The 15,892-nt window shown below is 43.9% G+C and overlaps 1 protein-coding gene across 9 annotated transcripts in view; it reads left to right on the top strand.

The window, feature by feature from the left end:
- NAV2 (neuron navigator 2) overlaps positions 1–15,892 on the top strand; it is a 779,302-nt gene that overhangs the window by 525,277 nt on the left and 238,133 nt on the right. For 5 of the 9 annotated variants that reach the window (XM_063671085.1, XM_063671084.1, XM_054438543.2 and 2 more), the window contains one exon: positions 7,109–7,367. In XM_063671085.1, the coding sequence (XP_063527155.1) occupies positions 7,109–7,367 (259 nt within the window). Of the gene's footprint in view, positions 1–7,108; positions 7,368–11,536; positions 11,606–15,892 lie in introns of all 9 variants that reach the window. The other 4 variants (XM_063671080.1, XM_063671089.1, XM_063671082.1 and 1 more) reach the window with 1 other exon arrangement.

Genomic DNA, 15,892 nt, shown 5'->3' with positions numbered 1-15,892 from the left:
GCTGGTTTGGGGAACTTCCCTGGACTAGGCCTTCCTGCCCCGTCAGTTTTCCTGAAGATTGAACTCATCTATTTGCTCTTGGAGATGTGCCAGAGTCCTGTGAGCTTGGGCCTCCCTTTGCCCTGGGGTGATGTTCAAGATCCCCCACCAACCCTTCCCCAGAACACACCACCTGTCACAGCCATCTGTAAACCTGCCCCTGTGAGGAAGGATGGCTTTTATTTCTGGCCATTTTGAGAACACCTGGGGTTTGTGCTATCTGGCCCTGAGCCCTTCCTCCTGCAATGGAGAAGTGGAGGTTGGGGGTTGGGGAGTAAGGCATATTCTATCTAGTTCAGCAAATGTTTCCTGGGCACATCCTGTATGCCAGGCCCAGTGCTAGGCACTGGGGTACACCAGTGATCAAGCCAGTCATATTAAACTAATCTTGATTCCAGTTAATAAGACAGAGCTGTGTTAGTGGTAAGCACAGGATCCAGTGGTGACCAAAGACAGGCAAATCAACTTTTCCTGGGGCTCTCAGTGGGGCTACACAGAAGTGGGATGTTTCCCCCCAGATTTCATGTGATGAATAGGCATTTGCCAGACAGAAAAGGAAGGTGAAAGGAAATCTAGACAGAAGATCAGGCATAGGTAATATTAATATGATGGGGGAAAACCTTGCGGACATTGGATAAACAAAAGTAGGAACATCTTTCCAGGTGGAAGGAGTGTATGCTTTGAAGTGAAACCAGTTGCTGATTTGATTAGCTCAGTCCTGGGTTTGCTGCCCTGATGGCCAGAGATCTAGGTACTGAGTTTTCTCCTCCTTTCATCCCAAGCTAGAAAGCAGGAGGTCTTTCTGGACCCACAGGGTAAAAGCAGCAGGTGGAACATTTCCATTTCCTCCTACCTATATTACCTGAGTATGGCATTGACTGAGACCTTCAGTTTCTGTTTCTTAGCAGAAGGGGCCCCATAGGCTCTGCTCCCACCCTCTCATCCTGCTTCTCCTGTGGGTAGAGTCATTGGCAGACTTGGAGAGGAGCAAGAACACAGAGGTCTGTTGAGTGGAGGGGCAAGTTAAGTGGTGAATGCCGATTATGCAGCCGGCCCAACTGCAGGGACAATGCTGCAGAATCCACAGTCCTTAATCAGCTGGATGAACCTTACACAACCATGGCTCAAAGGAATTGAATAGGAGTTCTGCAGCTCTGTGGTCTGCACAGCCCTCCCTTTGGCTTTGAATCCCTTATACCCTACAAAGCAGGTTTCTTTGTATTAGATTATTTCAGCACTTGTGCCATGTAAACCAAGCCTGAAGTTTCTCTTTAAAAATATTGAAAGAAAATAACTCTTGTTTATCTTACTCTTCATGCCTGACATTACCCACAGCATCTATGCAGATTAGGACCAGCCAGTGGGAAGAAAGCGATTAGTCAGAACCCAAAGAAAGTGGAGTCAAGGCAATACTAATTCAAATAGAAATTGGAATATGAGAATATGGCCCATGCAATTTGCTTTTCTGTTGCCACAAGAGTGGCCATAGGAAGAGAAAGTACAGGGCTCCAGGTTGGGTTTAGCCACAACTGGCTAGTGTCTCCTTAGGCAAGTCAGTTCTCTCTAAATCTACATGTTTTTCCTTCTCTAGAAGTCCAGAGGGTGAGGTTAATCAGATACAAAATAGTAACTCCTTTTCCAAAGCCTTGGGGAATGTCATGAGGGAAACATTCTTGTGGGGCTTTGGGGTTTTTTTTAGGCTTCCTGTGGAGCTGGCTTACCAAGCCTCATGGAACAGAGACAAATACCATTTGGAAATATGGAAAGAATATAATTCTAGCTATTTTAGATACTGTCTGTTATAGACCACCCATGGTAGAAACTGTGTGGCTGTCAGCACTTTCAGGACTCTTGAGTTTCTGTAATCTGAAAAGAAAATTAAACAGTTATAATGTCCATCAATTGGTGAATGGATAAACAAAATATGGTGTATCTATATGATGCGAATATAAAAACTGTCAAATGCTCTAACATCGATGAACCTTAAAACATTATGTTAAGTAAAAGAAGCCAGATGCAGGCCGGGCACAATGGCTCACGCCCTTAATCCCAGCACTTTGGGAGGCCGAGGTGGGTGGATCACCTGAGGTCGAGAGTTCAAGACCAGCCTGGCCAATGTGGTAAAACCCCATCTCTACTGAAAACACAAAATTAGCCGGATGTGGTGGCATGAACCTATAATCCCAGCTCCTCAGGAGGCTGACACAGGGGAATCACTTGAATCCAGGAGGCAGAGTTTGCAGTGAGCTGGGATTGTGGCACTGCACTCCAGCCTGGACGACAAAGTGAGACTGTCTCAAAACGAACAAAACCAGATGCAAAAAACTATATACGGTAAGCTCCTCAACTTACTGTAGGGTTACGTCGTGATAAACCCACCATAAGTTGAAAATAAATGCATTTAATATATCTAACCTACTGAACATCATAGCTCAGCCTAGCCTACCTTAAATGTGCTCAGAACAATTACATTAGCCTATAGTTGGGCAAAATAATCTAACACACAGCCTATTTTATAATAAGGTGTTGAATATCGTATGTAATTTATTGAATACCATACTGAAAGTGAAAAACAGAATGGATGTATGGGTACTTGAAGTACAGTTTCTACTGAATGCCTATTGCTTTCACACCATAGTGAAGGTGAAAAATTGTAAGTAAAACCATCACAAGTTGGGGACCATCTGTATTGCATGACTCTATTTATGTGAAATATCCAGAAAAGGCAAATCTGTAGAAACAGAAAGCAGATTAGTGGTTGCCTGGGAGTGGGTTTGGGGATTGATTGTAAATGAGCACAAGGAATCTTTTTAGGATGATAGAAATATTTTAAGTCTAGAATTTGCTAAATTTACTAAATATCATTAGATTGTATACTTAATTTTATGAAATTATACCTCAGTAAAACTGTTTTTAAAACCAGAAAGATTACCATTGAGTTTTCTCTAATGTTAGATCATTCGTGGTTTTCCTTTCTGGACACCAGCGACTGTGGCATACAGGGGATGAGCAGAGAGAATGGACCACTTCTTAGGCTTCCTTTGGGTGAAGAGCTCTGTGGTGGGTTCTGAGGAGGTTGCAGGTAGAATGGCCACATTTTCTCAGCCAAAAAGGGAAGTACAGAGTCAGGAAGTATCCTAGGTGCGCTCATTTTCTTATTTATTTATTTATTTATTTATTTATTTATTTATTTATTTAGAGATGGACTCTTGCTCTTTTGACCAGGCTGGAGTGCAGTGTCATGATCTCGGCTCACTGCAACCTCTACCTCCCAGGTTCAAACGATTCTCCTGCCTCAGCCTCCCAAGTAGGTGGGACTACAGGAATGTGCCACCATACCTGGCTAATTTTTTTGTATTTTTAGTAGAGACGGGGTTTCACCATGTTAGCCAGGCTGGTTTCAATCTCTTGACCTTGTGATCTGCCTGCCTCGGCCTCCCAAAGTGCTGGGATTACAGGAGTTTACCACCGTGCCCGGCCTCATTTTCTCATTTAATCTTCAATTAACTCTCATAACAATCCTATAGGAAAGGTACAGTAGGACATATGCCCATTTTAAAGAAGAAAACTGAGGCTCAGAGAGATTGAATCCTGTAAAATCTCAAAGTGTATAAATGATGGACTGTAGAGATTTAACCACAAGATTTTCTGGCTCCAAAAAATGAGAGATGTTTGTTATCAAAATGCTGCCTCCTAAGAGGAAGTATATTTATTGGAGGAGCACTATAGTCTCTGACAAATGAAAAAAATGTTTCAGAGAACAATGGCCATTCTGATCAATAAACGACTAAATGACCATGGTAGGTAGAGAATACAACAGGACTGACTCTGTTTGCACTGGGATTGGGCTGGTAGGTTATGGAGGGAGCTGATGTGAACGTGCCTACATTATGCAGTGGATGACCCCTGATCCTCCAGGTATGCTGAATTGTTAGTTCCTCTCCTGTTTTTTTCTTGCATGGTTAAAAAAGAAAAATGCATCACAGAATATTTGACATCCCAGAAAAACAAAGAATACTCAAATGCCTACCAGCTAGGATTTTATTTATTTATTTATTTTTAATTTTTTTATAAAATAAACATTAAATATATTTATATATATCAATAAAAAATATCAATAAAAAATATTTATTTATTTAAATAAAGAATACTCAAATGCCTACCAGCTAGCATTTATTTTATTTATTAAAATAAAGCATAATGGCTATACAAGTAAGTCAAGATACACAGTGTTAGGAAACTGGACCCTGAGTCGGAAAACCTAGATTCAAATCCAAGCTCCAGTGTTTATGACTTTGGACAAGTCATAAAACCTTTCTGAGCTTCTGTTTCCCCTTATGTGAAAGAGGGATAATCCTACTCACTTCCCATGTTGTAAGGATTAAATGAGATCATGCATATAAAGAGCTTAGCCTGATACACACTGGTTAATAATAGCTCTTATTGTTATAAACTATATAACTTGATAACTGTAAAAGGCACTAAAAATAAATCTTACATAGATTTCATCTATTCCCATAATTAGCAGTACTTTCTCCCTCCAGTGAATTCAGTTTTGAGGGGAAATTGTTTTCTTAACTTTAATAGACACTAACTTGCGTGTCAGACCTTGCTTGGATTATCTTCATTTTTTTTTTTTTTTCCTTTTTCCTTTTCCTTTTTTTCTTTTTTTTCTTTTTTTTTTTTTTTGGAGACAGAGTCTTGCTCTGTCACCCAGGCTGGAGTGCAGTGGCACGATCTTGGCTCACTGCAAGCTCCGCCTCCCGGGTTCACGCCATTCTCCTGCCTCAGCCTCCTGAGTAGATGGGACCACAGGCGCCTGCCACCACGCCCGGCTGATTTTTTGTATTTTTAGTAGAGACGGGGTTTCACCATGTTAGCCAGGATGGTCTCAATCTCCTGACCTCGTGATCCACCCACCTCGGCCTCCCAAAATGCTGGGATTACAGGCGTGAGCCACCACGCCTGGCCGGCTTATCTTGATTCTGTCCCTAGCTCTTGTCACTGTCCAGTTGGGTGACTATAGATATGTCACTTCACCTTGTGGGCCTTTGTTTTCCCATAAGTAAAGTGAGTAGCCAGCTGAATTATTTCATCCAAGCCTCACACTCTGTGATTCTCATGTACCACTGAGAACATTTGGAAGCAGAAGTGGAACATGCTACTGGTGTATGCCTCTCATTTGGTTTCCTTAGTGTGGGGAAGGAAGCATGGCTGAAGGATTAAAGCTGAATTACCAAAAGAGACTGAGGGGCTGGCCCACCCCTTGGACATTTCTCTGCTTCACACATCACACAGAGTGGTTTATAAGCAGTGACTTTGCATCCTGACTTGTCCACATCAGTCCTGGCTATCAACTGTGGTCCTGGTATAATTAAGAGCTCCCCACTCCCTGGCTTTCATTCTCAAAAGTATCATAGTTAGCACAATAGATTAAAAGGTCACCATAGTAAAAACTGTCATTTTTAAGGTATGAAGCTGGAGCTGTATGAGAATCTCATTCAGGATTCTGGGGCTATAGTCATATAATAACCAAGATGAATGAAGGACTTCACTGTTTAAAGTGTGCTTTTGCCTAAATGCTCCCATTTGTTCTGCAAAACAACCTTGTGCAATGGGGCAAAGTGGTGTCCATATTGCCCTTTTACTGAGGCCCAGAGAGATTAAGTGACTTGCCTGGGGTTGCACAACTAGGAAGTGGTAAGAATACAGATTGGAACTCATGGCTTAGGTTTTCCAAATGCTATGCTCCTGTCTACTTTGTCCTGTGGTCAGAATCTGCTAGCTCCCAAAGTAGGGTGTGAAGGCTGGATTCTAGAAGTTTGTATTGTCAGTTTCTTCAGAGCCTAGAGAAAGGGATGCTCCAAGGGGAAGTAATTCAGCCTGACCTAATCAGCAAATCACACTGGGAGGAAGGCACTGGCAGGGCGCACTTCCTCCTCTGCGTGGAATGGAGTTTGCTTCTGAAAGGACTCCATTCATACTTTCTGCCCCTCAACTAAGCCTTGGAGGAAACTCTTGTTCCTTCACTAGCAGCTGCTTTCCCAGCCCAGGGCTAACCTGTAAGTGTGCATTACCTACGCCTCTAACAAGGCCTTTGAAGCTTTCTTGCTTCATGTCTGTCTTTCCCCCCTTGCCAGTTAAGAAAAACCCATCCGAGGATGACAGGAAAGCAGAGAGTGTTGAGTAAGTTTGCCCCCAAGGTTCCCTTTCCTCTGTCCCTTATGCTCAGCGGCCCCAGAACTTCATTCTCAGGGTCTGCTCAGACTCTGGCCATCTGCATCTAGTGTTAACTGCATAGAAAGGAGGGATCTTCCAAGGAAAAGCCCCTCGTGAGCCATAGCCTTTGCCTGTGAATAATTATTTTATTCTCCTCTGCAACTCTTTATGCATGCTTTGAGGCAAATGCATTTCACCATTGAAAAATACTGTCTGGAATAAAAACAAAAATTTATTCCCACTCTGTTCTAATTTCTTTTAATGTAGGGAATATTTTGTATGAGTCCATTATGGAAGCAAGTCCTTCTAGCCTATCCTATACCCACCCCAAATTACAGTTATCTGTTCAGCAGATGGGGGACACAGAGCCATGTATTTGAGAGTAGGACGACTGGGGAAAGCAGAGCACAGATCATGGAGTGGGACAGCAGCCACTTGGCACACTCACTGTGGCTTGAAGCTTAGAACATGGACTTGGCAGAAGCCAAGTGCACTGTGAAGACCCATGAGCTTCCCCCAGTGCCAGAGTTCCTCCATCCCCTGCTTGTAGAACAAGCACGGTCTTGCTCGAGACGCTTGCTTTTTCATTGGTGTCCTTACTGAGAATTTCCTCTTGGCACCTACCAGACATCCAGTTGCAACTTGCCTCCTGTATCCACTGTAATCCTAATGGCGAGAATAAGCTAATTTCTTTGTGGTATAGGCCTGATTTTAATTGACTGTGATACCAATGAATGTTCAGGAAGCCTGTCATATCCTAAAGAAATCAAACTCACATGCCGGCTGAAACAGCCCATTGAACGGGAAGAAGAGCTCCCCATCTGACAAGAGTCTGTTTATTGTCTTGCAGAGATCAGGAATGGAAACCTCAAGGCCATTCTAGGCCTCTTCTTCAGCCTCTCCCGATACAAGCAGCAGCAGCAGCAGCCCCAGAAGCAGCACCTCTCCTCACCTCTGCCGCCTGCCGTATCCCAGGTGGCCGGGGCCCCCTCCCAGTGCCAGGCTGGCACCCCTCAGCAGCAGGTGCCAGCCACTCCCCAAGCCCTGTGCCAGCCTCACCAGCCAGCACCACATCAGCAGTCAAAAGCACAAGCTGAAATGCAGTCCAGGTGGGGGCTCCTTGCCAACTGATGGTTCTGTTTTTCAGGCACCTTCCTCCACGCCAACCAATCTCTAGGCTATCCTGTATGGCTTTTTCATTTGTGCTTCTTCAATGCTGAGAGCTACTGGTGGTTAGTGGGAAATTAGTATGGCCTTGAAATGGATGCAGTGAGGAGCTCTTCTTGTGTCTGGCAGAGATGTATACTTTTATAGGTCAGAATTGCCAGCAGCCAAAGCTAATTACCTGCTCCTGCTATTACTCCGGCCTATTACACACATGCTTGTAGGCAATAAACAGCCCCTAAAATAGACTTCAAACACCTTTTGTGTGTCTCCCTACAAGCTGAATGTTCAGTGTTATACATGAGAGTAGTTTTACTTAGTGGAGGTAAAAGTTCTATTCCAGTGGATGCCTCTGCTTTGCCAGAACAGAAATATAGAGGGCACCAAAGAAAGGTGGCAACGGAAGGAGGCAGCCATTCCTGAGCGGGGCAGCATCGCCTAATGGGAGCAGTTACCATTAAATGTGACTGTGTTGTGTTGAACTGCGATGGGGAGAGTCCCACAATGCAGGAGTGATCTGCAGGGTTAGGGCCTCGATTTTGTTCCCAGGGGGACTGACGTTTGCCAGTTATACTCACCAGGTACAAGCCAATTGCCACTGTAGTTACCATCTACTGTGCTACAATGGAAATAACGTCACCCTGTAAAACTTTTGTCTTAATGGCAGAAAAAAAAAAAGAAGACTTTAGGAACTAGAGAGTTTTTGACTCAAGGTCAAGTTCTACAGAAAAGTTCATACTGTTTTCTTTTAAGCCACAAGACTTCAGCTATAAACCGTAAATGTCACTGATCAGATTGATTGCTTGATTTCATCCAATGTGTGCTGAAGAGGAATGGCCTTTTCTTTTCATTCCCCCAAAGCACCAGCATTAATAATCATAAGGCTTCTCACACACCTTGATATACCTTTTATTACCCATTGTAGTTGGGCAGAGCACAAAGCCGCTCAAACACAGCTGCTGCCTTATAGACAGTTACAGCCTTCTTTTTTTCCCATGAGAAGTGCTATTTCCCAGTTGTGATGGTGTTAAATGTAATGCACTGATGGGTGTAATGTAAATCAGGTCCCATAATTAATTATCTAATTACATCCAGTTTGCATTATGGAAATTTGTGGGGTGGGAGAGATGCCTGGACTAGCAATGAGGAACAGACAGCCTATCAGCCAGTTGCCGAACCCTTTCCCTGGAGAACTGCCTGAGTGGGAGTCACTCCCAGTCAGAGCTTCCCTGATGGACATGGATTATTTAAATGATCAGGGTGTCATTTCCCAGACTGCATTCTGCCGAGTGCTTATTCCCTGGGATGTTAACTTGGGTCATATTGCAGTTCTGTGGGGGGAAAATATTGGGAGATAATTTGGGTTAGATTGTTATATGGCTGTCATTGTAGGTCTACTGAGATCCTTGAACCTGTCAATATGCATTTGTTTATTTAACTGGTATTAAGCCTCCCACGTGCCAGACACTGTTCTAGGCACTTGGGAGTCAAGAATGAATGAGATTGCCAAGGTGCCTTCTCTCCTATGCTCCTGGAGGAGGCAGGCAAACAAGCACATGAACAGGAAAGGGAACTATCAGATAGTGGTGAGTATTATAATAAGATGATGGGATTCAGAGGGGCTGGGTTGCTAATTTAGGTTTGGTTGATAAAAAGGTCTCTCTCAGGACATGAAGGGTAAGCTTGGTGTGTTGGAAGAGCATAAACAAGGTTATTACAGCTTAGTAGGGGAGGAGAGGGACCAGTGATAAGGTAGTTTGGAAGGAGAGAGGGCTGTTACCATTTATGTGGATGACAGTGTGACCTGTGGTCCCTGGAGTTGCACATTGCTGTGGCACTCAGGCCCCGTCATAGAGTACCAGTTAAACTGGATAGGGTTTGGACTCCATTCTAAGGGTGACAGGAAGCCATGGGAAAGTCTTAAAGTAGTAGAAAGACTGGATCTGATTGGCAGGTCAAAAAATCCACCTTTGCTTCTCTTTGGAGAATGAGATTGTGGAGGAGCAAGAATGGAAGGAAGGACCTCAGTTGAGAGGACTTTGCAATCCTATAGATGAGTTGGGCCAAGGTAACAGAAGCAGAAATGGAGATGGACCAATTCTGAATCCTTAGGGGGTTGAGCCAAGAGGCCTGCAAGTAGATTAACTCTTGGGAGTAATGGAAAGAGAGGAATCACAGATAAAGCCTAGATTCCTGGTTTGAACAGTTAAGTAAGTGGTGGTATTATTCTTTGAGATGAGAAAGTCCAGGAGAGCAGGTATGCATTATGAATGTTCAGACAGGTGGTGACACAGAAAGGAGCATTCTACAGACTTGGCCACATCACTCTTCTTATTTTGTAGAGCATCTCACTGCATAGGGTTCCAAGGAACATGCATTGAGAAATACTGGCTTGTGTCACTGAGCTTTGCTAACCTGAGGCATCCATTTCCACGGTAGGCGTTTGTTTTCTTAAAATAACCAGATATTCCAGTCAGAGCACCCATCTCCCAGTAAGCCAAAACATCCTACTACTAATGAGTGCTTTACCTAAAGAAGAGCCAAACTTACTTGAGTCAGGTTTTTACATTCATTTATTCCAGCTACAAAGTGTCCTGCCATCATGGCCCCCTGACCCTACAGTGGTGACGTGGCCTGGGCTTTGGAGTTGCTGTATGTCCTCACCCCTTTATCTTGCCCAGGTTGGGTTACTTCTGCAGAAGACTGGTTTTATTCGCTATATCCTGATACTTTCTAATTGCATTTCCAAAGGATAATCTTGTTCTCAAGGTCTAGGGATATGCTATCCCATGCTAACACTCTGGCTATAAATTTAAGAATGATAAAATTACATCAGTGGCTCCATCTCCAAATTCTATCTTTGATAACCAAAATTCCAAGGGCAGTGGTTTGTACCCTTGATTATTAATGTCAAATGTTGATGCAAACCCTCCACATGCCAGGTTTGTTTTGTTTTTCCGTTAGAACTCTGCCTAAAAACTATTTTGAAGCTATCTAGGTTCAGCACCCCTGGGGGATAGCAAATACTGAAGCTTGGACAACTTTCCATGAAGTTTGCTAGTAAAGGAGCTATGGAAGTTGGCAAAGAAAATCTGAGAATTTCTTTGCTCCATTGGCATGAAGGAATCAGAGCAAATCTGCCATGACAGCCTTGTAGAGGCTCACTTTGCTTCTTCCCCTTAGCTCATCTCATAACTGACATGGTGGCCAAGAACTTAATCCACATTTCACCCTGTGAAATTCTCCACTGGTCTAGAGTTCAGGAGAGGAGCATAGTCTCCAGGACTTGCTTTTTTTTCTCCATCTGTGTCTACACAGATCATCAGTATTCAGTTGTTAAGGAATAATCCAGAAAATGACTTTATATTTTTCTCTATTCTCCTCTGTCTCTTCACTGCCTAAGACTAGTAAAACCAATAAATTATTTCTTACCTCAGATCCTTTCATGAACATAGTACAGGATGTATGGATGCAAGAAAGATAAATATTTCTATCTTTCAGAAAGCAGTAAATAAGTTTAACTTTTTCTTTTATTAAGCCTAACTAAAATTCTTTATATGTACCAATTTATAGTACAAGAAAAACAGAATTTAGTGAGTTTAACAAGCATTAAATGGTCATTTCTGTAGCATTAAAAGCAAAAATTCCCAAGGCCAGCAACATCTGGGTATAGATTTGCAAACATCTTGTTTTGGGTCACCTTTATGGGATACCGAGGACATTCATCTGAAAAGCACCCCGGTAGAACAAGCATGTGAAATAGAAACATCTCAATACTTTAGAAAGACATAAAGTTTGTTTACTTGTTAGGGACCCCATATTTTGAGAATAAGGCCTTAAGGCAAGAAAGACATTTGATGTTTAAAGAAACACACACATGGATACATACACACAAGCATTCTTAGATAATCTTAAAAGCAGTTTCTTCACATTGGAAATCTATCAAATCAGTAAACTGAGACCTAGAAAGAAAGCTGTGTGTCATAGAAAACAGTGGGCAGGGGGAAAGAAACAGCAACATCCCCATTGTCAGAAGACTCTTAGGATTTGTGTGTCTAATGTATCTTCTCTCTCCTCACTCAGCTCTTCCACTTTTTTCTTTCCTATCATGCAGTGCATCATCCAAGGACTCATCTCAAAGCAAAATCATCCGCTTCACTCTGGGTCAGAAAAAGATCTCTAGGTTAGACTTTCTGTGTCCTGCAAAGCATGGTTTAATCCCAACCCACTGTTCCATTGTTCCCTCTGCTCTGGCTGAGTTTGCCTTTGGTCCTCTCCTCGTTTCATGTTTGCAGTTCAAGAAAACTAAACGTGCTTTGGCTAATGGTCCCGTGGTGCAGAGCTTTGAAAGTGGCCATGGGATTGTTGCAAGTGTGTATGGGGGGAGTGACAGAGTGTAAGTGAGATTGAGGTGTACATGATGTTTCGCATTTTCTTGACTTTCGGCTTTGACTGCTTTGTCATCAGAATCCATTCTGATTTAGGTAAAGGTGAGTTTCTACATAGTTTTTATAGTGGTTTTATGATGCGTTTGCTTCCTGCTTCGTCCTGGCCCTAATCTCACCTCACCTGCATCTCATTTATGTGTGTTGTGCTTTGTGTTGTTGTTGTTGTTGTTGTTAAAATTACTAATGTGGGTTTGGTTTTCTCTTGAGTTATAAAGACTTGAGCATGAATCCATATTGGGCAGAGACAAAACAGCAAGGCAGCTATGTCTCATCTTTGTTTCTGGATGCTCTTAGGTGCCATGGAGACCGCCTCGGTTCCCTGAAAATAAAAAATAGGCTTGCTCATGAGCTAGTTCTCTTAATTCAGACTTTAACCTGTCTGCTGCCTCCTATGAGGACCCATCCTATGGTATGGGAAAAGCCAGTTATAGCACGTTGCATCATTGCTTCTACTGTTATTTTCAAGGTATCAACAGCTAACATTTATTGAATGCACCAGTTCAAATGTGTCATCTTATATCATCCTCATGCCAGGCTTCATGAGGTAGGTCATATTATTGTCCCCATTTCACAGATGAGGAAACTAAAATTTAGGAAGTTACATCATTGTGCCCAAGGCCACACACATAAAAAATGGACGAACCAGGATTTGAACACAGGTGGTCTGACTCAGAACCCTCACTATAACCACAGTGCTACACTCTCTTCCCCCTCCTTCAATTCTGGTATCTCTGTGGTTGTTGAGGCTGCTTTTTAAAATCTTATGTTTCAACCACTACTCTTGGCTTTTTCTCTCACACTGCCCTTGTGGCATCCTAACAGAAATTGCTGCTGGGGTAGAATCTCCTCCTTATTATGACTGGTATTTATTTTTCATTGAATTCTTATTGAATTCTCATTGAATTCTTATTGAATTCTTATTGAATTCTTATTCTTATATTTCATTGAATTCCATATTCTTATTGAGTATGGAAAGGGAAATCCATACTCATGTCTGTCTTCATTTATCACAAATACATACTAAATAACTGCTCACTTGCTGCCCCAGTGTGTTAGCCTCTAGGTGCCTTTCCTAGCCAGAGTTTACTTTTCTTTTTTTTTTTTTTAGACAGGATCTTGCTCACTCTGTCACCCAGGCTGGAGTGCAGTGGCGCTATCATGGCTCCCTGCGGCCTTGATTTCCTGGGCTCAAGCAATCCTCCCACATAGCTAGGACTACAGGCACATGCCTCCACACCCAGCTAATTTTTTTTTTTGTAAAGGTGGGGTCTCTCAATGTTACCCAGGCTAGTCTCCAACTCCTGGGCTCAAGCAATCCTCTCACCTTGGCCTCCCAGGGCGCTGGGATTACAGGTGTGAGCCACTGAGCTGCCGAGCCTAGAGTTTGGTTTTCTAAAGTGCTTACACTTGGGGAGACCCAGGTCAGGCTCTGCCTGGCTGGTGAGGGGAGAAACCGAATGGCAGTGTGCTTCTCCATAGAGCAAGTCCGCATGTTACCCAGACTCGGTGGAGGAGGACAGTAGGGAACCCAAGTTTGTCACCGCTTCTGGTAGCCATGCAGAAAGTGGCTGCTTTCCCTAACAACACCAGGCCCAAGTCAGAGTGGACACCCACTGCTGTGGCAAACTGGTCCTTTCTCAGTTAAGTTGAATGTCACACAAATGCACATACATAGGAAAGGAAAGGGGAGGGATGAACTGGGAGGAAACCTGAAATTTAGTGCCTTTTCCCACGATGTGCTCAGTCCTGCAAGATAAAGAAAACAGGAGCTAGCTGGGGAAATATCTAATTGGAAGCACATGCCCATCCCGTGAATAATTTGTTATCAGTTCCAGATGATGGAAGGAGGCAGGGGGAAGAGAGGAAGCACTGGAAGATGAGGGTGTGTCAACCCTGTCCTGAGGCTGGGTTGGGCACAGTGCTGGGTTTACCCTAAGCCAAGATCTGGCTTTCCCTTAGTGTCATGTCCCCCATGTAGAGTTTCTTTGAGATACGTTTTTGTCTCTGCTGAGGCCAATGAAGGGATGCTTCTTTGTTTCAAATGAAGCCTTTGAAGGCTCTTCCTTGCCTTCTCTACACCCCCCTTTTCCCACCCCCAGCCTTGAGCAGGATCCTGTGAAGAATTTTAGCTGATCAAGCACCACTAAGCACAGCAGTAAAGTTTGGTTGCCAAAAGAAGCAGTCCTACCCCTTCTGGCAGAGTAGGCCACCTCCCCTGGAGCTCTGGAAATAGGTCTCTTGTTGGAGACCAAGCATTGATGGAACACCTGCCAGAACTCAACACTTTGGTGGGCACCAGGGGTATTGAGAAGAATGGGAAGCCTCACCTTTGAATCTGGATGTGGGGAGGGGCGTATGGAGGGAATTGATATAAGGGTGAAAGCTCTCCATGGACTTCTGCCTTTGACCACTCTTATTGCCCCCCGGCCTCCCTGGTGAGCCCAGGGAGGCTTATTTTACCTGCAGGAAGCAGAGAAATATAGTGGATATGAGGTGCAGTTAAACCTAAGCGAAGGCCCATCCTTACCACTTACTGATGGTGTTACCTGGGCAAATGATTTGATCTCTATGAGCCTGGGTTTCCTTATTGGTCAAATGGGGTAGTCTTGCCTTGCTCACAGCATTGTGAGGCTTAAAAAAGTCATTTAATGAATAATTATAAATATAAATTAATAAAGTATTTCCTTAGTCCTGACATATAATCAGTTCAGATATGGCAGTGTTGGTATTTTGGGTTCATCTGGGTCAGGTAAGGCAACCAGGCTGCCTCTAGAAAGTCCCACAGAATTGATCTGTATGCAACTATCTTGTGGAAAAGAGGCAGTGGGGTTAGTAGTTTGGTCCTCTCTGCCCAGCTGCTGGGCTGAAAAGCAGATGCCATGGAAATGAGAGATTTAGTATGTAATCATCTCGCCTGGCAAAAAGCATCTCTGATTATGACCGCACCTCCCCCGCCCCCAAACCCCAGCATGTGCACACAGGAAGCTGCCATGCTTCCTGGGAGGGGCGATCCTCTGCTCCCAGCCTCTGAAGTGGTTTTTGGGGGGAAGAACTGTTTTTTTTTTTTTTTGCCATCGGCACATACGTCGCGTGGAGCAGAGGAGCCGGGATGCACTCGTAGGTTATGTGCTGGGAATTACAGTTTTACTGCTCTGCTTAATTGGCTCTGCACAAGTTGGAGAAATTGAACATGGCTCTAACAACAGCAGGATTGTTCCCCCACCTCTTACACCACTTCCCTTAAGCTTAATATTTTAAAAACTCAACATGTATATGTTTCAAAGGACCCGTCTGTGTTCTCTGTTATTTGTAATTGTGTTTGGACATAGAGTGATTATGAGAGGTCAGGTTCCTCTTGGGAAGGAGCTGTTGGGACTTTCTGGTGCTTAAGGGATGCAGGGTTGACCTGCCACGCTCCCCTCTCACCACGCTGCCCCAGTGAGGCAGGCCCAGTAGGCAGCATCTGTTGTGATACCTGCAGCTGTTCCACAGGAGCCAAGACCTAGCTCTTCAGCAAACAGGGATTCTAATGCTCCAGATGGCAGATGCTTCCAGACTGGAGGTTGATAGACATTCCCATGATACACAAGGATGTTAACAATAATGAATCTCAAAATGTTAGCCTCGGCTCTGCACCACTGGTAAACTAGAAGATATTCTGCTTTTCACCTCTACCTGTGCTCTCAGCCTCCTTAATTAACACCATATCCCTGGAGGGCAGGACCAAGTCCAAGCTCCATAGTGTAGCATACAAGGTCTTCCCTCCCCTGCTCTGATTGCTTCTCTAGCCTCATTTCCTCCCACTCTGTCCCCCGAGTCCCAGCACACACCAGCTCTTTCTTTCCCCTGTGCTTTCTACAGGCTTTGCCTCAGAGTGGCATGCTCTGCCCCCTGCTTTCCCATCTCTACTCACATTCCCATTCAGCGTGCCGGACTTGCTCTGGGGTCTTTTACGCACTACCTTTCCTGTTCATCTCACCAACCTCCGAGATCTTCATTTCCTTCTCTGAATACCTTCTGAA

This window comes from Pongo pygmaeus, chromosome 9, assembly GCF_028885625.2.
Source record: "Pongo pygmaeus isolate AG05252 chromosome 9, NHGRI_mPonPyg2-v2.0_pri, whole genome shotgun sequence".
NCBI lineage: Eukaryota > Metazoa > Chordata > Mammalia > Primates > Hominidae > Pongo > Pongo pygmaeus.
This window is presented reverse-complemented; position numbering and strand designations above follow the sequence as displayed.